General features: G+C 43.6%; 1 protein-coding gene across 1 annotated transcript in view; it reads left to right on the top strand.

Moving 5' to 3' along the window:
* Positions 1–20,200, top strand: part of PCNT (pericentrin) — a 155,192-nt gene that overhangs the window by 93,364 nt on the left and 41,628 nt on the right. The window contains exons 22-32 of the mRNA XM_006894042.1: positions 628–810; positions 1,737–1,910; positions 2,463–2,658; positions 5,427–5,649; positions 6,022–6,172; positions 6,900–7,571; positions 11,525–11,790; positions 12,755–12,857; positions 13,568–13,741; positions 17,609–17,728; positions 18,232–18,464. Coding sequence (XP_006894104.1) covers positions 628–810; positions 1,737–1,910; positions 2,463–2,658; positions 5,427–5,649; positions 6,022–6,172; positions 6,900–7,571; positions 11,525–11,790; positions 12,755–12,857; positions 13,568–13,741; positions 17,609–17,728; positions 18,232–18,464 — 2,495 coding nt within the window. The remainder of the gene's footprint in view (positions 1–627; positions 811–1,736; positions 1,911–2,462; positions 2,659–5,426; positions 5,650–6,021; positions 6,173–6,899; positions 7,572–11,524; positions 11,791–12,754; positions 12,858–13,567; positions 13,742–17,608; positions 17,729–18,231; positions 18,465–20,200) is intronic.

Raw genomic sequence — 20,200 nt, 5'->3', positions numbered from 1 at the left:
TCCACACAAAAGAGGAAAACCAAGCAGTATGGACTGATAACAGTGAATGCAACAGTGAGCTCAAACATAATAGCAGTTATGGGGATGGTGTAGAACTGAGCATTGTTTCATTCTTTTATACTTAGAACAGCTATGAGTGAATAGTGACTTGATGGCACTTAACAAAAATAGGATGCTGAAGATTATTTTTTTTCTTTAAAGCCAAAAAATAACAAATGTAGATGAAGATAGAGAGAAATTAGAACCCTCATTCATTGCTGGTACGAGTTCAAAATGGTACAATTCTTATGGGAAAGAGTCTGGTGATTCTTCCAAAAACTAAACATCAAGACACCATGTCTCCATGTTTGCATTGTTTTGTATCTACCCAAAGGATTTAATAGAAGTAGCATGAACAGATAAATATATATCTCCACACATACCCACACACACTAAAGTAAGTACCCATCAAGAGATAAATAGATAAGTAAAATGTGATGCCTAGTTAAAGGTTCTAAATTGGACCAGACAGGAAATGCCACCAGGGCCACAGGAACAGGGGTCCTGCCCTTTCACTGTAGATGTGTCATTTTTGCCCTGCTGGGGCCCTAGGCAAGCTGTCCTCTTTGACTTGGTATTTTGTTACAGGCACTGCTGAAGATGGTATGTGATGAGAGCCGGCACATCTTGGCCCTTTCTGAATACCAGAGCTCCCCCAGCATACTGGGCAGGGGTGAGCCATGTGCTGCCCCAGAGCGTGTGCTGGCAGAGGGACTGGGCCTGATGGAGGCAGTGCCGATCCCACTCGGAGCACCCCAGAAGGGACAAAAGGTGGGCAACACTAGTGGAAATCTTAGGAACTGAATGGGGCTGTCAGTATTAGGCCACTGCAGTGCCACACAGCCCCCACCCCATCTATGGGCATACTGTAGGCCCTGAGAAAACAGCAGACCAGTGGTGGGTAGACAGTCCTGGATAGGCCCTCAGTTGCAGTGTCATGGGAGGTGGACAAGTCAGGACTGAAAGGGATTTGTCCCTTGGCACTAGTTTTAGCTCACACGAGAGCTCACTTCTATCTTGTCCTCAGCAGGTGTGATATGCTAAGGAGTAAGGGTGGGAGCTCCAGGCATGAGCTTCTAGCTGGTGCTTTTGAAGTCTTTGCATCCCTCAAAGCTCCCCTTTAAGCCCTGAGCTATCCCTGACTGCTGTGCTGCCACCTGGGTCTGCTCCTGGGGATGTGGGGCATAGCCCTCATCTAGATCTGCCACTTCCAAGACTATGCCACATGCCAGCATCCTGAGCACCCGCTTGCTACATTAGGTGACACCAGGGCCCAGTGGCTTAGTGAGAATTCTGGTGACTTAGGGGTAAGGAGCTGTGCTGCTAACCCAAAAGCATGAAGTTTGAATCCACCAGCTGTTCCACAGGATAAAAATGGGCAGTCTCCTTCCTTGTGATTTACTGCCTTTGAAAATCTGCCCGAGGGTCAGCTATGAGTCAGTTCTGACTCGATGGTACATAATAACCAGTACAGGACCACACAGCAGCAGTAGTGGGTCCTCACTCACTTCATGGCAGTAGTGTCCTCAACCAGAATGTTGATTGTACAACATGGACACACCACCCCCTGCCCTGCAATCTTGTCTTTTTACTTCTCTCCCTTCTGGCCAAGAGAATGTGAGTCTTCTGTCACCTTTGCTCCTTCCCTCGTCTTTGGTGTGTTGAGGTAAAGATGACACTTTCTTATCCCGTTTCAGGATTCTTCTGACATATGTGTAGACTGGAGAGGAGTATTCCTGCGGGCTGTACAGAATGCATTTGAGAAGGAGCAGCGTACACTGGGTGTCGAACTGCAATCCAGGCTGGGTAGCTGCAAGCCCAGGAACAGCACTTCCCTGCTCAGCCGGCTGGAGAATGTTGTCCAGGAGCAGGTGCACAACACTGGTGTTTCTGGTGGGACATGTAGGGCTGTGGGGAAAGAAGCATCTCTGTTTTAATGCTCAATGTTGGTAGGAGTCAGTATCCACAGTTCAGAATGACTGAGCACCTATTTGGGAAATAGTACCCTGTCACTAACTTACTCTTTGTGAATAACTGAGCCTCCTTGTGTGCTCTGGGCACAGACCTACAGAACGTTAAGACTAACCCGTGTTTCTGAGAGCCCTCTTCCTTCCTTTGCATTTTTAAATGGAGAGAGCTTGCTCTTGTCTCCAGTGATTTAGGCAGCTTCTGCAGTTGGTCTGAGTGGCTTGGCTGGAGCACTGTGAGGAGGAGGGCATAGGTCACTGCCATGTGTGTGGGCTCCTTGCACATTCGCCACATGTGCTTTGCCTTGTTCTCAGCCCTCAGCAATGTGCACCCATTGTTGCAGGAAGGACCTGGGATCTTGTTGCATAGGGCTCCTGTTCACTTCCATATCTCCCAGGAACTGCCTTCTTGTCCCTGTGGCGCTACCCTTTACACCTCCTGCCACTTGTCCACAGGGAGTCCTCCAGGAGCCATCCGAGGAGTCATTTTGTCTCTCTGACCGGAGCAGCCTGCTGTCTGAGATCCAGGCTCTGCGTGCCCAGCTGCGCATGACACACCTACAGAATCAGGAAAAGCTGCAGCAGCTCTGTGCAGCACTCACCAGTGCAGAGGCCCGAGGGAGCCACCAGGAGCACCAGCTGCGCAGGCAAGGTGAGTAGCCTCCTTTCTCCCTGGGCCCAAGTCCTGGCATGGCCCTTGGCCACTAGGACATAACTGAGGGCTCACTGGTAATGGAAGCCCCGGAGTTCCTTCAAGGCAACTGTGAGGGCTTCCCTCGTATGGTACCTACATTGTACCATCTTGGAGGTGACAAGATGGAACCCTCTGCAAATAGCAGACACATCTTTATGAGAGCTGACTAGTAATGCTTCGTGAGAGAAGGGGTAAGGGTTAGGTGACTCAAGTTGAAAATTAGGTTTCCTTCTAGAAGATCCTTAAGGGTCTCAACTGGGCCAGCCACATTGTGTTGAGATATTGCACATGAATTTTATTCTAGTTCTCTCTGATAATGGTCACATTTTCTAAGCACAGGGACATCATGGTTTTCTGGCTCACTTGGATGACTTTGCTCCCACCTCTTGCCCTGGGTTGTTTCAGTGGTTCTAACCCCTCATTTTCCATGCTCAGACCCTTGAGGGCAACATCCTTGCTCTTCTTTTGGTAGCATCTGCCTCTGATTGTGACATTGGGCGTAGTTCCCTGTTGAGCGCTCGCTCTTGGTCTGGAGCGCATAGGGTTGTACTGTGTTGAGCAGGGCAGTCTGGGCAACCATCATGGTGGGTGGCTCTCTGTGAAATTGATTCTTATGCGCTGACACAAGTGTTCATGCATCTGTCCCTAAGGTTATGATTGTTATTCTGCTTCTTTGTTGTTCTGTTTCTTGAAGAGTCTTTTATTAGCAACACAGAAGGTTTGGGAGTGGTCCGTCCTCATTTATTTCAGAGGAGTTTTTATTATGGCTTTGCTACTTAAGTTCTTCCTCCCCTTTTATGTATTTATTCATTTTTATTAGAAAATACACACAATAAGATTACATCAATTCAACAATTTCTACGTGTACAATTGACTGGACATTTAAATTATGCAACCATTCTTGCCATCTTTTTCAAAATCATTCCATAACCATTTCTATAAATTCTCCCTCCCCCCAACCCCTATGGCCACTAATACTTTTGATTTCTATTTCATATAAGTGAAATGATACAGTGTTTGTCCTTTTGCAACTGCTTTCTCTCCCTTGGCATGATGATTTCAAGGCTCATGTTGCAGCATGCATTAGGATTTTTTCATTTTTCTCTTTATGGTTGAGAAGTGTATGCATAGACTACATTTTGGTTTTATATTTATGTTGTGAACATTTTGATTGTTTTTACGTTTTGGCTTTGTGACAAGTGCTGCTGTGATGAACACTGGTGTTTGCATTCCTGCCTTCGCTTACTCTAGTATGTACCTAGCCTTGAGATTGCTATTCATAAGGTAACTCTGTGTTTTGACTATTTGAGGAACCGGGAAACTGTTCTCCACAGTGGCTATACCATTTCATATCCTCACTAGCAATTTTTCTACCGCCTTGCCAAGTCTTTTTGTCTCTTAGTCATTGCCATTCTAATAGGGATGAAGTAGTAACGTCTTTGTGCATCTACCAGCAGCCATTCCAAGGGAGAAAACAATTTGTGCATCTACCAGCAGCCATTCCAAGGGAGAAAACAATCTCCTGTTGTGCTTTACAGCCTGAGAAACCAGATGAAGGGTCACTGTCAGTCAGACTCAGCACAGAGACAATGGATGGGCAGTTACTGAAAAGAAGTCCTGGTGGTACAGTGGTTAAGTTCTCAACTGCAAACCACAGCAGCAGCATTTCTAACCCACTGGTCACTCTGGAGGGAAGCTGTAAGTTTGTACCTGTAAAGTGGTGGAAATGCTTCATAACAGGTATAGGTCTCTGAATCAGAATCTATTTGATTGCAATGAGTTCTGGTTTTGGAATGGCTAATGTGTTGGGGAACGCTGGTGGCCTAGTGGCAAGCAGCTGCGCTATAATGCCAAAGGCACATGGTTCAAATTTACCAGCTGCTCTGTGGAAGAATGATGGGCAGTCTCCTCCTGTGCAATTAACTGCCTCTGAAAACCCTCCAGGAGAGTCAGCTGTGGGTCGGTTCCAACTATGGTACACAACAAGAGTAATTTGTTGTGCATTTTTATCATGTACTCAATGGCCACTTACATATCCTCTGTAGTTAAATGTCTTTTCAGACTTTTTGGAATCAATACTCCACAATTTTCTCTTAGTTTTTAGGGTATCACTTTTTTGATAAAGTCCTTTGATTTATGAGAATATTTTACATTTTTTAATTTCTCTTTTATTGTAATTTTACAAAAAGTTACAGAGAAGTTGGATTTTCGCTTATTCATTATTGCACATTTTCTCCCTACCTGAAAGTATTTTATTTTTAAGAGATCCTGATTATCTGGATTGTCTCATTATCCCCCCCTAAATGTTGCAACACCCTGCTATAAGCATCCGTGCATTGTGGTGCTCAGGATGATGAGGTGATGGGTTCATTCTGAGCAGCCATCCCTGCAAGTCTGTCTTAGTCTTGGCCCTTGTTCCTGGGAATCTCCAGGGCTGAATATTTATAAAAGATCATGTAGCCATCTCTCGTTGGTACCCTCAGCGAGGGCTCAGGACAGTCTCAGTACAGAGCGTGTGGGGAGAGGTGAAGGAAGGCACATGGGCCGAATGAACTGAAGGTTCTAACTGTTGGGATCCGTGAGTTTCTTATTAGTGAGGGTCACTCACCAAAGGAAGACAGCTTCAGTGCTAGTGTTTTAACTTGTTGACTTATCTCTATAACTCACTTTGGATTAATGAGTAATACTCCATGTTTTGTTTTTTGTTTTTTCATTTTCTCTCTCAGTTGAATTACTAGCCTATAAGGTTGAGCAGGAGAAATGCATAGCCAACGGCTTACAGAAAACACTCAGCGAGGAGCAAGAGAAAGCGTCTAGTGTTCGGAAGCTGCTTGTTTTGGAGCAAAATGCAGTCAAAGATCTAAAATCCGAGCTCTGCGAGTGTAAGCAGGAAAACGAACGGCTGCTCAAGTCCCTGAATGACGTGCAGAAGGAGGTCCTCCAGCTGAGGTCTGGAAGACAGTGAATTGCTGTCAGATACACATTGCCTGCTAGCCCCTCCTGTTTCTAGTTTTCATATGATACTCAACTTACAGGGTTTAAAATGGAAGTGACATAGCACTTGCCACATTTTTCTTGGCATCACAGTAAAGTGGAGTGTTAAGGTGTGCCATGAACTATGTGCTAGGTGCTGTTATGCCTGCTAAGGTAGTGCTTGCTCTCACTGAGTTTATGACCGAGAAGGGATCCCCTCATGTGCTCACAGTGAGATGGTGATGGGTCTCATCTCTAGGTGAACTCTGGGTCAGCGCCCCCCACTGTCAGCCCATCCACATGTTCCTACTGATCAGTCATGCAGTGCTACTGGTTGTGCCCCCGTAGGTCCATGCTGGATAGCAAGGAGAAAGACCTGGAGGCCACACGCAAGGAGCTGGAGGCCAGATGTAGAAAGGAGCACGCCCTGCAGAGCCAGCTGGAGGAAGAGCAGCTGCAGCACCTGCAGAAGGAGGGCCAGAGCTCCCGGGCCCTGGAGGTAACGTGGAGTGGCAGTGCTATACCCTTAATGCTGGCTCCTCCGCGTACCTGAGGGACCTCAATGTCTGAGCCATGTCGAAGCATTCTGGCAGTAGCAGAGGCTGTGTTTTAGATAAGATAGCTAACATGGGATGGGAGATGGGAGACACCAGGGCCTCATAGAAATGATGTGAACAGTGGCCATGTAAGCCCGCCTGCTCCCTTCTGCAGCCTCATTGACCCTTAGAATGTGCTTTCAAAAGGTAGGCAGTGACCTCCATTCCACTGTCACTAGTTGTCAGCCCATGAAGTCTGTTCACATGACCCAGACAGTGGTTGTGACAGCATCTTCTTAGAATTTATCCAAGTGAGTCTGTACTCTGGGGTGGTTTTGGTACTCGTACAGTACAAGCTTAGCACACATGCCATGGATAATGGCGAAATAGTCATCTAAAATATACAAGTCTTTGTTTGTAACATGAGGACGTTTATGTGAATTCCCGAGTGTCCTCGGAGGAGGTGTGTCTTAAAACCAAAGATACATGTGTGCATTTATACTACGCTTGTTTTCCAGAGAAGTGCCTGAGGGTGGTGGCATGATGGTTGAATGGTGGGCATACTTCTGTCCATATTGGTCAAGAATGAGGGTTGCTGTCTCAGAGGATAGAAACAACTTTGGACAAGAAGACTGGGTTGGTATTTTTTTCCTCTGGATTTCACTTTTTTTTTCACCTTTCCCACTTCAGGAATTGCGAGCATCTTTAGACAAGCAGCATGCTCAGAATAATAGATTGCGTGTGGCGTTGAAACATGAGCAGACGGCAAAGGACAACCTCCACAAGGAGTTGCAGATCGAGTGCTCACGCTGCGAAGCACTGCTGGCGCAGGAGCGCAGCAAGCTTAGTGAGCTGCAGAAGAGCATGGAGGTGGAGCAGGGCCGCTCACGGGAGCTCTCAGAGGCCCTGGCCCACGAGCGCCTGCTGACAGAGCAGCTGAGCCAGCGGGTGCAGGAGGCCTCGCTACCCCAGGCCCTGCTCCAGAAGCTTGGGATGGAGCAGGCCCGCGTAGCAGAGCTTCAGGCGCTGCTGGAGCGCACACAGCAGCAGGCGGTGCATGCTCAGCAGCAGCTGGAAGCAGAGGTGCAGTTGCGCAGCGAGGCACTCAAGCGAGAGAAGGATGTAAGTTCCAGCCTGGAGGCGGCCGTGAAGGCTCTGCAGACCCAGAAGCAGGAGCTGAGTTACTCTCTTCAGAAGGAGAGGGAGAAGCCCGCACAGTTACAGGCAGAATTAGAGCAGTTACAGGAGAGATTGAGAGAGCAAGATGCACACAAGGACAGGATGAGGAAGAGAGCGGAGCCAAGGCAGAGCCATGCAGACACAGAGAAGTGGAAGAAGTGGCAGAGAGACAAGGAGAGACTGGTGAGCGCCAACTTTTTGGCACAGGGCCCCAGCCCCTCATCGGTTGGTACTCACAAAGCACAAGGGATGGCAGGGGTGGCACTAGGGATAGAGGACTCTCAATCAGTCCTGCCCCACAGATCTGTGACTCTACTCTTGTTCCAGTAGCACTCACCTTGGGCTGGAGTCTCCAGTCCAGTGTCTTATTCCTGATCTTACAGAGAAGTATTCAGACTTCCCTCTAACTGGGTATATTGATGCCTTAATAAGGTTGAGGCAATATACTTTCTTTTCCAAGTTTGTGTACTTTTTTTTTTTTTAATAATGAAGGAATGTTGGATTTTATAATTTTTTTTTCTGTGCCTAAGGAATCCTGATGGCATACTTGGTTCCATGATATTTAACCATTAGGTCTATGATCCAAATCTTTCGGCTCTTCCATGGGAGAAAGATGAGGAAGTCAGTTCCTGTTCATATTCCCAGTATCGGAAACCTGATGGGCAGTCACCCTAAATCGGAATTGACTTGACAAGGCCATGTTTTCTGTGTCTATTGCTATCAAAGGTTTAGGCCTTCCTCCCACCACTCTCCCTATTGGTGTACTTGGGTGATGAATTTTCAGATGTTAAATCACTTGTTATGCATCAGAGAGCTGGACAATGACTAGGGAGGATAGAAGGAAAATTGATGCCTTTGAGCATCAATGTGGTGCTGGAGAAGAGCTGTGGTTCTGGAGTGCCAAGAAAACAGATTCATCCTGGAGAGGGTTAAACCAGGCTACTCCTTGGAGGCAAGAATTCTGGGGCTTCATCTGACATACTTTGGACATGTTGTAAGGAGAGACATGCTTGGTAGGGTGGAGGGACGGCGCAGGAGGGGAAGACCCTCTATGAGGTGGATTGGTTCAGTGACTGGTATAATCTGGATGGGTGTGTCAGAGGCAATGCGATTGGCACAGGATAGAGCAGGGTTTAGGGCTGTTGTACATAGGGTCGCTATGAGTCGCAAACGACTCGACGGCACATAACAACAACAGCAACAACAAACCAGGATCAATTTCACTTCCATTGTGGTCCATCATAATCTTTATTGAGGATTTTTTGCATCCATTCGTGAGGGATATGATACAGAGTTTATAGGTATTTTTCCCTTTGTGATGCCTTTTTTGGTTTTGAGCATTGTAGCGTGTATTGGACAGTTTCCCCTCCACTTGTGTTCTTTTGTATGACCCTTCATTTTTTATCATCTTCACATCAAAAAAAGCCTTCGTTTTTTATTAAATAATTTCCTATATTATGAATTTGACTTACCCTCTTTAAAAATGTTATTTAAATACTCTCAAGATTTTTTTGGTACATTGAGAAATTATAAACGTTTTAAAAAACATGCAGGTAAAACCAGTAGCCTTTTCATTTCTAAGAACAAAGCTTTCTATTTCTAAATACTACAAGAATAAATTATATACTAACATACTATAAAATTATTTTGTAAATTCATAATAGGGAGGTTATTAATGGGTTTTTTAAATTATTATATTGGGTATCTGCATCTCATGCAATTCACCAAGTCAGGTATACAGTTCAGTGGTTTTAGTATAAAGTATGTGACCACCATTACAGTCTGATTTTAGAATATTGTCATTTCTCCAAAAAGAAACACACATCCATTGAACAATCACTTTTCCTTTACCCCTTCCCCTAGCCTCCAGTAGTGTCTGATTTATTTTCTGTCTCAGACTCATTACCACCAAATCAGAACTGACTCTCAGCTGACCCCCCATTGGGTTTCCAAAGCTGTAAGTCACACAGGAGAAGACTTCCCATCTTTCTCCTGCAGAGCAGATGTTGGTGGATTTGAACCACCAGAGAGACTTGACCTTTGGGTCATGTAAGTCAGACCTGAGGATGTTCACCTTCTTGTGACTGGAGTTGATTCACTCAGCACATTCTAAAGATTCATTCATGTTAGAGTATGTGTCAGTAATAATTATTGTTAACATTTTTTTTTAAAAAGTGCTTAACTTCAAAATATTTGTCCTGTTTAATCACCAGATATCTTAGGACATGAAGACTCCCTTGCAGATGTAGACACCAGGCCGTGTAGCCAGGATAGTTCTAAGTGATAGAATGAGAGATGATGGGATCAGGCCCACTGTGGACCTTAGTGGCCTGGACTGTACTCAGGGTTTATTTCCTCTGGACAAGAGAGGTCTGTCGCTTTCTTGTGATTACCAAAGAAGTCTGTTCTCCTTTGTGCCAAAAGTTTTCAGCCAAATTCTTAATTACTGCTTTTTTTTTTTTTTTCTAAAAATGGGTGATAACCTATTGCTTAAAAAATAAGCACAAAGAAAATGTTTTTTAAATCAAATCAGTTACTTTTCTTCATGGTGTACCTGGATGTGGCCCTCCAGTGATATGCCCTCCAATGATGTGTTTGCTGTAGGTGGCTGGTTTATGGGTTTATCTGGCACATAGATTCCTTCTCTAGCATAGCTACTGAAGTGTCCCAGAGACTGAGTTATTTTCTGACAAAATGAGCTTGTCTATTCCTATGTTTTACTTCCCTCATCTGAGAAATTAAAGATAATACAGTCATTCTTGTTTCTCTGAGGATTGGCCTCAGGGCACCTTATAACCAGTGAACTTGCCTCTTGTGTGGGCTGCTGTCCCTTCCCACAGTCTGCTGTACAGAACCTGGGGGTCAAGGCCTCTTCATTGTTCCTTCTTTTGTGGAGCTTGTCCCTCTTTTGCCCTTGGTCTCCCTCCCCAGTGCTTATGCTGTGCATCCCCACTCTCAGGAACTCCTTGCCTTTGGTCACAGTTTTCTCATGAAGAGATCCCTTGGGTGTCACTAGGAAAGTGCCTCCTTTTCAATGAGTTTTTCCTGTTGTTTTTATAGAGATCTAAGTGAAAGTTTATAAAGCAAATTGAGTTTCATGTAGGGATTTTTTTGTTTAGGGATTTCCTTAGTCTCCTCAGAGAAGTTAAGTCCTGGAGCAGAAATTTCATAGTTGGTTCACTGTTTTCTGCCTGGCCCTTCATACAGGGCCTGTCACAGGAAAGTGCATTGAATGGAGAATAATCTCTGTTGTACAAATATGAGGCCCAAGGACAGAAGACACTTCTGATGATTTAGCTCAGAGCCAGGACTCCACGTAGCCAGCAGCACCGGCTTCTGTGCTTCTGTATGCATGTGTTCATTCCTGTGTACGTGCCCTACCAGTCTTCTTTGTGCTTACTTATTAATATGTGTTCATTATCATGTGTATGTCTCTATTTCATGGGTGTGTATATGAGTCAGCATATAAAGTGTGCATTCATGTGTGTGTATCTCTGGGTATACTGTGTGTGTTCACACACATGTGCATATCGTGTGTATGTTGCAGTGTCTCACTGTGTACATATAATATGTATATATTTCTCAGTGTGTATGTATTTATGTGTCCAAGTGTATGTGTATGTGTACACATATGTGTGCATATGTATTCCTGTGTCTGTGTTTTAATGTTTGTTCATGTGTGCTAAGCATGCTTGTGTGTATGGATGGGGATGTGGGGGGGGGGGGGGTGTGAGTGTGTGTGTCAAATTAACCCCACAGTAGGTTTGTGTGTGCAACATGTCTATGTGTTGCCTTGTGTAGATCCAGACTGCAGGGCCCATGGAGCTCCTTCCTGTCTGCACTAGAACCCCAAGCTCCTCCCTTTTCACCCAGAATGCTTGCCTTGGACCTGGTGAAAATTAAGTTGTCTTCACAAAGATTGAGACCCATCACATCATAGCTCTAGGGTGTGGCTGGACTTGTCACCTAATTGATGTTGCACCCAGACAGTATTCATGGGACATAGGAGAGTATCCACCACCCACTGGGGTTCTTTTCTGGCCCAAGCAAACTCTCTGCTGTTTGGTCTTTCTCTTGGCAATGTGGTATTAGGAACATGTGTGTGATGGTCTCTTTTGTGTTGTCATTGATGACAGCGGGAATTAGAATTACAGCGACAGCGTGATGAACATAAAATTGAGCAGCTTCAACGGACAGTGAGGGACCTAAAATCGAAAGAAGACTTGCGTCCTGTTGGGGGCTTTGGTCTGAATTCACTCCACAGTACTGGCCACGCAGAAGGACGCCTCCCATTAGAGCTCAGCCATCTCCGTGAGCAGGAAGAAGAGCTAGAGAAGACACGGCAACAGCTGCTGTGTGCAGCAGGGCTTCTGTCCAGCTTCATCCGCCAGGCCATGAATAGGTACACACGAGTTCATTAGAATTCATCAGACAGCTTAAATGTTATTTTTAAAAATTAAGAGAAATGGTGAGATTTGGGCTAAATTAAGGTGTTTCTTTACTTTCGGGTCCATATTGTAATGAAATATGCATTCTATTTCCTTTTCTTTCTGTGTGGATAAATTAGTGGGTAGAACTCTCTGGAAGATACTAACAAAATGGGGGGGGGGGTTCATTTTCATATTAGAAAAGGTCTTATGTTTCACAGCGTGCCTGACATTGGTTCTGTGCCATCGAGCTCTTTTACAGATGTTCACCTGTAGAAGCCCCTGGGCACAGAGCCAAGACCTAGCCCTACCACACAAAGCCAGTGCTGGTGCATGCTGTTCAGGACTCTTGCTAAGGAAATGTAAATGAATGGAAAAACTAGTGTACATATTTTCCTTCTTTCCAATACACAGAAACTCAGCTAAGTTCTCCTTTCTCTTTTGGCACTTAATGTCCACAACAGTGTCGTTTTTAAGCAAGGTTTCATTTAGGCCTCTTCCTACTTAGAGCTGGGTGGCCTAGGTGGCCATCCCTGCAGATCCCTGCTCCACCTGGAGTGACTCTTGGCTGCGGTCAGCATCTCCACCATGCCCGGCAGCTGTCTGCAGCTGTGTGACTGACCATGGGCAACACTGCTGCCTTCATAGGCTTTCCAGCCTGTGGGTCCTGTGCTGAGGAAGTACTCTTACCAACCACATTAGCTCAACAAGAAGTTTATACAATACTCGTATAAATTTAGATTTTTTTTTTTTTAAATAAATTTAAGGGTTTTTTAAAGTGTAGGTACTTTCCAGTTTAGCCTAGTGCTACTACTACTCTATGGGGTTGTACAAACTTACTTTCTTGATCTCCTTTTAACAGAGGACTCATGAATAGCTTTAGAGTAATGGTCAATTGGTAACCGTACAAATGTTTTCATTTTTCTATTTTTTTAACAGAACAATTAATGACTGGACATCATCAAATGAGAAAACAGTGACCTCATTGCTGCAGACACTGGAAGAATTAAAAACTGACCTCCGGGCCTCTGCCTCTTCTCAGGTGAATGCTGGATTCATGACATGATGTGCCTCCTGTCTTCTCGGCCCTCTCCTCCCTGTCCTGTGTCCCCCTACGCCCTCCCTCCCCACATTTCACACCATTTCCCTGCCTTATGTCCCTGGTCCTTCTCCTCAGTTCTCTGTGTCTCCTGCACTTGTCCTTCCCACCCTACTGTTCTCCCTGCCCTAACTCCCTATCCCACGTGCCTGCCCTGGCTCCCCATCCCATGTTCACCCTCCTCTCCATCCCCCTTCCCAGCATCTGGGACCTGTGCTCATGGGTCCTGTGCCTGGCTGCATGCCCTCCAGTGTTCCTGTACTCTTTCTGTGAGCAGACATTCATCTGGTCATGGAAATAGAACACTTGCTTTAATTGATTGTATGGTCTGCTCCCGAGTTATAAATAAAAGATTTTCTCTGGTCCCTGCTCAGGGCCCTAGCTTTTTACAACCTCATTAGAACAGTTGAAAACAGGGCGAAGCTGATGTCCAAGACATGGTGTTTCACAGTCCTTTGACAGGACACTGCAAAGAAATGAGATGTAGTGATGTCTGTACTCTGGGTGGATAGCACTGTCCACTTGCATTCACTTCCTCCGACACTAAATGCCTTAAAATGACAGTATTGAAAATAATTAACCTACATCAAAAATATCATGTGCACCTTTTAACAAAATGCACTTTTACAGGCTTTTGTTTTCTTTTTCTCAAGAAAAAAACAGCTGCACAGCTACAAATGCAACTTGTGGACGTTTTGCTGAAAGACAATGATTCTCTTACAAAAGTACTCAACACAGTGACCCAGGAGAAAGCAGAGTTATGCAAGGCAGTGTCCAAGCTTGAAAAGGTTCTGAAGCATCATCTTCAAAAGGGCTGCACCTTAAATGTATGTATTTGTTCTTTTTCCTGTAAATGGAAGCCACTGGCCTCAAACTATCCTAACACAGATTAGCTTTACTTGGAAAGAAGTTGGGCTTTACACACACAGTCTTTCTCTCTCTTCTCTCTCACACATATACTGGATTTTCCCTTGCTTTGATAACCCCAAATACACACAATTGTGCTGTATTCTTAACTTGAAAAATTTACACACAGTAAAATTTGCCCTTTTTTTTTTCTCTTGTGCTGTAAAGTAGTATGATGAGCTTTTACTGCATACATAGATTCTTTCAACCACCACCATTAACAGGACGGTACCAATTTCTGAGAGGATTGGAGTCACATCTGCCCATCCTGACCAACTGGCATGCACCAGTGTGATGACCTCTGTCCCCATAATTTTTGCCTTTGCTTTTTCTAAAGTGTCAGCTAAATAGAATCATGGAGATAAAACCCTTTGAAGTAACTCCTTTTCAGTTTTTTCATAATGCATTTGTGTTCATTGAGACTTTTTACATGTGTCTCTAGTGGTGGTGTCTGTAAGGATACGTGCTTCTGACCCAAAGGGGACTCCTCTTTGGTGGTTCGAATCCATCAGCGTCTCCAAGAGAGAAAAATAGGCAGTCTCCTGCCCTGCAGTTTACAGCCTCAGAAACCCAGTGTGGGATCAGCTATGAGTCAGTTTCAGCTCAAAAGCAATGGGGAAGGGGAGTTATTTTCATAATAAAGATAATGTCCATCTAGAATAAGGTTCCCAGTTCTACTATCTTGATGCCAGTAGTTAGCTGTGTAATATGGTGTTCTGAGTTGTGGTTTGTTTGGCTGTTTTTTATTATCCCCCTATGTGCTCAATTCTTCAAGGTTGGAATCCTCAATAAGTACTCAGGAATTTGCAGCATTACCAAGGTGTCATCATGCATTGTGTAGTAGGTTTTGAGACCAAGAAAGTGTGAGAACTCCTTTTTCTTCAGTGTCATTTTGCTTGTGCAGGATCTCTTTCCTTTCTGTATCAAGTCCTTTACTTCATGTGGAAAGGAGTACTTCAGATGAATAGTTTCCATTCCTTTGAAAAATGATGAGCTACTTTCAGTGTTCTTGCTTCATCTTTAATTTTAAAAAACTATTATTAAAATATAGGTGTGAGCTCTGGCAGCCTTATGAGTACAGAGTTGAGCTGACAACTTGAAGTCATGTGCTTATGATTTGCTAGCTCTCCAGACGGAGAAAGATGGGCAGTCTCCTCTGTCCAATTCATGGTCTCTGAAACCTGCTGGAAGGTCAGCTATGATGTGGTCCCGATTTGTTGGCTCTCAGTAGAGTTGAGTTATATAAAAAGACTGGGAGTATGGGCTCCCCAAACCTGCTCCTCCTTTTTGAGAAATCTAAAAGAGATTCTCTCATAGCCTTGAAGAATGGGTTTACGTCACTTACCTTAAAACTACTTAACAGTCTCTCCTTAGGTATTTAAGCCAATAAATCCAAATAAATTTACATTTAAAATCATTCATCTTAAAGTTCATGCATTGTGTTCTCCCACCTTCTCTTTCTTGATCCAAGAGAATGGGTTCTTAGTCATACGACCTCACAACCATAGTGACCAGGTGCATCAAGTCACAAAAAAAAATCTGCTACACATATTACCCCTGGAGTGTAATTTATATCCAGTCAGTATGTATGCTTATAAGGTGAACAGTAATAGTAGGGAAGAACTTAGAGGAATCAAGCATGTAAGATCAAAAAGACAATCCCTCAGGAATAAGGATATGACATAAGGTTAAATGGAACCTTTAAGACTCCATGGAACCAGACTCATTGGAAGTCTGATGGGTGGTTACATTGTGATCATTGGAATGAAACCTGGGCAGTCTCCTGTGCAGTTAACTGCCTCTGAAAACTTGCTGGAGGGTCACCTATAGGTCAGTTCCAATTTGACAATATACAACAACAGTGATTTTCTTCTGGGATTTAGCCTATTTACAGTTTGCTCAGCAAATCTTCAACAATTTCCTCAGTGCTTTTGTTTCTTTGTTTGTTTTCCTGTTCTGGAGTTCCAGTCACAAATAGTTACTATTCTTAATGCTATTCCACATGATTCTTACGCTTTCTTCATTTCCCTTTTTTCCCTCAAATTGTTCCTCTATCCATCTACTGTTGAAGGATTTGTCCTCCGTCTCACTCTATGTTCTGTTTCTTTGGCTCTACTCTTGTCTTTCCATTGTGTTGCCTGTTTCTGAAATTGTCGTTTGGCACAGGATAGGACAGGGTTCAGAATCTGATGTTCATAGGGTCACTGTGAGTCATACTTGATTCAATGGCAGCTGACAACAACAACAGAGCTTTATAATACATAGCTGAAGTCACAGGCTGAACACTGAAGTGCCTGCAAGCACACATTAGAAGTGTCCTCATCTGAAATTGTATCCTGTTGCCAACCTGTTAACATCTTTAATAAATCCCATAATAATGAATATGGTACTGTGAGGTCTGTGTAGCCATTCTGATGATTTTGGACCAAGCAGAGCTGTATGATTGTTGTTGGAATTAGCAGAAATAGGTAGCAGAGTGCAGGGAACATGTCTGACCTCATGGAAATTAGTTTTGTGTTGTGAATACTGTTCACGGGGGCAGTTCCTCCCTGTGGAGTAAGTGGGAGTCAGACTTGCTCTTTTAATACTTAGAGCCTGCACCTTAAGTGAGAGTGTTTTGTATGTGATGATCTCTCTGAAGTTTTCATGTATGTAACTTGATAGTCTAAAGTAGGATTAGGTATTTGTATCTACCAGGGTTTGCATTTCTGAAATTAAAGAATGTGAAGTGTTTGATAACTTGCAGCCTTTTCATTTGGGCTTAATTAAACATCCTTGAGGTGTGGTTGCTTCAGAAGGTCAAGGACTCCAGCCTTCAATATGGATTGAAGCTCAATATCAAGAAAACAAAGATTCTCACCACTGGGCCTATTTTCAGTGTCATGACTGATGGTGAAGAGATTGAGATTGTTCCCAGCTTTAGTTTATTTCACTCCACAATCAACACTCTTGGCATCAGCAGCCAGGAAATCAAAAGACAAATTGCACTGGGAAAGTCTGCTATCAGAGACCTCTCCAAAGTATTGAAGAACAGTAATGTCATTCTGGAGATTAAGGTGCACCTGATCCAGGCTATGGTCTTTACAGTCACTTGCTATGCTTCTGAGAACTGGACAATGACTAGGGATGATAGAAGGAGAATTGATGCCTTTGAGCTGTGGTGCTGCAGAAGAATGTTGAATAAACCATGGACTGCTAAGAGAGCAAACAGGTTCTTACTGGACAGGGTCAAACCAGGCTGCTCCTTGTAGGCAAGGATTCTGAAGCTTCGTCTGACCTACTTTGGACAAGTTGCAAAGAGGGACCAGTCCTTGGAGAGGGACATCATGCTTGGGAGGGTGGAGGGACAGCAGAGGAGAGGAAGACCCTCTGTGAGATGGATTGATTCAGTGACTGGGATAGTAGGGGTCGGTGTGTCAGAGAAAAGATTGGCACAGGATAGAGTAGGGTTTAGGGCCATTGTACATAGGGTTGCTGTGAGTCGCAGGCAATTAGATGGCCCCTAACAATAACAACAACAAATATCTATTGTTCATTCATACTTTTGTAAATGTTGTAAAAAATACTGAATGTAAATGTTCTGAATAATATCAAGTAATAGCTGAGGCCCATCTCAAAGATGTGCCTGCTCATCTTTTTTCTTTTCTTTTTTTTTTTTACATTTGTCTGTCACCACCCAGGGTGCCTGTGTCACAACACCTTAGAGATGGGCATCAGCCTGTGCCCTAGACTCCCACTCTTCCCATCCAGAGTGTTAGTCATTCTTCTCATAGCTGTTCTTGTCACAGAAGCCGAGCCGGACAGCGTGGAAACATGAAAGGACAGCTCTGCAAGGCTCACTGAAGCACACAGACCCAGGGCCAGGGGCACCAGCTGGCAGTGAAGATGGTTACACCTGCAGCATCAAAGTGAGTGTGGCCCCCACACAAGTGGCAATGAGCTTTGCTCGCATTCTGTGCACCCTTGAGTTTGTTCAAACTGGTAGAAGAATTTTTAGGACTATGTAGTTCTCATCTGTTGAGCATACTTGCCATTTGGACAGCTAATGTGTACTGCTCTCCGGACAGAGCTTAGTTAGCTTCAATTGGAGACAAGCGAGATTGACTAAAACTCTGTGCAGTGTGCACAGATAGGTGCCTCAGTGCTTAGGAGTTTGGGGTAAGGATGTGAGAATCTGTTGGCAGTTCATGGTCTCTGGAGCCTGGCACTGGGAGATACAAATATCCTTGTTTGAGCAGTGGTTTTCTCAGTGGCTTTAAGCACTGGGCAAGATTGACACCCATAATGATTTGCTGAGGAAACCAGTAATCTGATTCTTTTCAGAGCAGCAGGTATAAATGAGCTATACAGAATTTCTCAATAGTATCTCTTTATTTAGTTTGGTAAAGTTTTATTGTTTCTTTTCTTTTAGGTGGAAAAATTGTACCTGCATTACTTGAGAGCAGAGAGTTTTAGAAAAGCCTTGATTTATCAGAAGAAGTATCTCTTGCTGCTGATTGGTGGATTCCAGGATTCTGAGCAAGAGACCCTTTCAATGATTGCTCATTTAGGAGTATTTCCTTCCAAAGCAGATAAGAAAGCCATGACATCGCGTCCCTTTACCAGATTCCGAACTGCTGTCAGGGTGGTTATTGCCATCTTAAGGTACACACCAGCCCATGCTTTAGGACTCACTGGGCCCAGAGTACACCTGGTCCTCTTGTGTGGCTCATAACCATAGTTTTAGTCTTTGAAGCTATATTCTTTATCTAGATGAATGGCACTCGAGACTTTAAAAGAAGACACATACAGAATTGTCACCTTTTAGCATTCAACGACTGAAGACAATCCTTTTGAATTATGAAAGAATGTACTATCCTTACATAGGTGTCATACTGCATTCTTTCTGATGAGCACATCCGGTCATGTTCAAAACAGTTTCATTTTGTGAATTTCACCTGAGTGTGTATTTTAGTCAAATATGTGCTACATAAGAGAGAGTTTGTTGTTACTTGTCTTTGTGTGAGCTCTGACTCATGGCTCTCTTGAGTAGAGCAAAATAAAATGTTTCCCAGTCTTGTGCCTTTTCCACAAATGTTAGGATGTTTGAATTCATTACAGCTGTTGTGTCAGTCCCTCTCATAGAGGGAGCCCTTATTTTTTCTGACCCTTTATTTTACCAAACATGATAGACTTTTCTAACTGTTCCTTTTGTGCTGATGTTTCAAAAGCAAGGCATTCAAAGTCTTAACATCATCTTTCTAAGAAATATTCTGATTTTATTTATTCTAAGACTTATTTAATTTTATTATTTAAGCAGTCAATTGGTATATATAATACTCTTTACCAAAAACCCAAAGTTGAGTGCATCAGTTCTTTCATCATTCTTTTTTGTTATCCAAATTATTGTACACATATAAGATGATGGAAGAGACTTTGCTTTGGGTCAGATAAGCCTTAGTCATCAAAGTGGCATCTTTGCTTTTTTAGTACTTTATAGAAGTCTCTTGAAGATTTCTGCGATACAGTATGTTGTTTGATTTTTTATCTGGTGCTTCCAAGGGTGTTGATCATTGATCCAAATAGAATTGAATCCTTGGTAACATTTTTCTCTTTTATAATAATGGTATTTACCAGTCCAGCTGTGAGGACGTTTTTCCTTTATTTTCAGGTTCAATACACTGAGGCTGTAGTCTTAGACCTTCATCAGTTAGTGCTTTGGCCTGTCTTCATTTCAGCAAGCAAGGTTTTACCTTACCATTTGCACATTGTAGATGGTTAATGAGTCTTCCTTCTATGCTGATACTGCATTCTACATATAATCAGACTTCTCAGATTATTTGTTCAGCATGCAGACTGAGTAGAGGTGGTAAAAGGACAACCCTACCACATGCCTATTCCGATTTTGCGACTCCCATTGTCATCTAGCTCTGTTCTACTGGCTGCTGCTTGATGCGTTTCCAGAGTTCACATGCGCACAATAAGTGTTCAGGAATTCCCATTGTCTGGGCTATGTAATGCTGCTTTGACAGAAAAGCAGCAAATGGATAGCTTTAACCAAGAGACATTTACTTTCTCACAGGAAACCAAGACTACAAATTTAAGGTGCTGGGTCCAGGACGCCTCTTTCCCTTTGTTGGCTTTGGAGAAAGGTCCTTGTCTCTTTTGCGCTTCTGCGTGATCTTCATGTAGTTTGGCATTTCTTTCCCTCAACCTTTCTTACTAGTTTATTTAATCTTTTATGTGAAAAATTTTAAGATAACAGCCTAGATTAAAGTTGCCTCGCTAGTTTAATAGGGACCATTCCCATATAGCATTGTAACCACTTCTTTTATTTTTATTATTAAATTTTATTAGTTTTAATGAACATTTACAGGGATTTTGGGTTTTCATTCCTTCAT

Source organism: Elephantulus edwardii, unplaced genomic scaffold (assembly GCF_000299155.1).
Source record: "Elephantulus edwardii isolate Elephantulus edwardi_28Jun2011 unplaced genomic scaffold, EleEdw1.0 scaffold00133, whole genome shotgun sequence".
Classification (NCBI taxonomy): domain Eukaryota; kingdom Metazoa; phylum Chordata; class Mammalia; order Macroscelidea; family Macroscelididae; genus Elephantulus; species Elephantulus edwardii.
The sequence above is the reverse complement of the archived record's forward strand: the minus strand, read 5'-3'. Positions and strand labels throughout refer to the sequence as shown.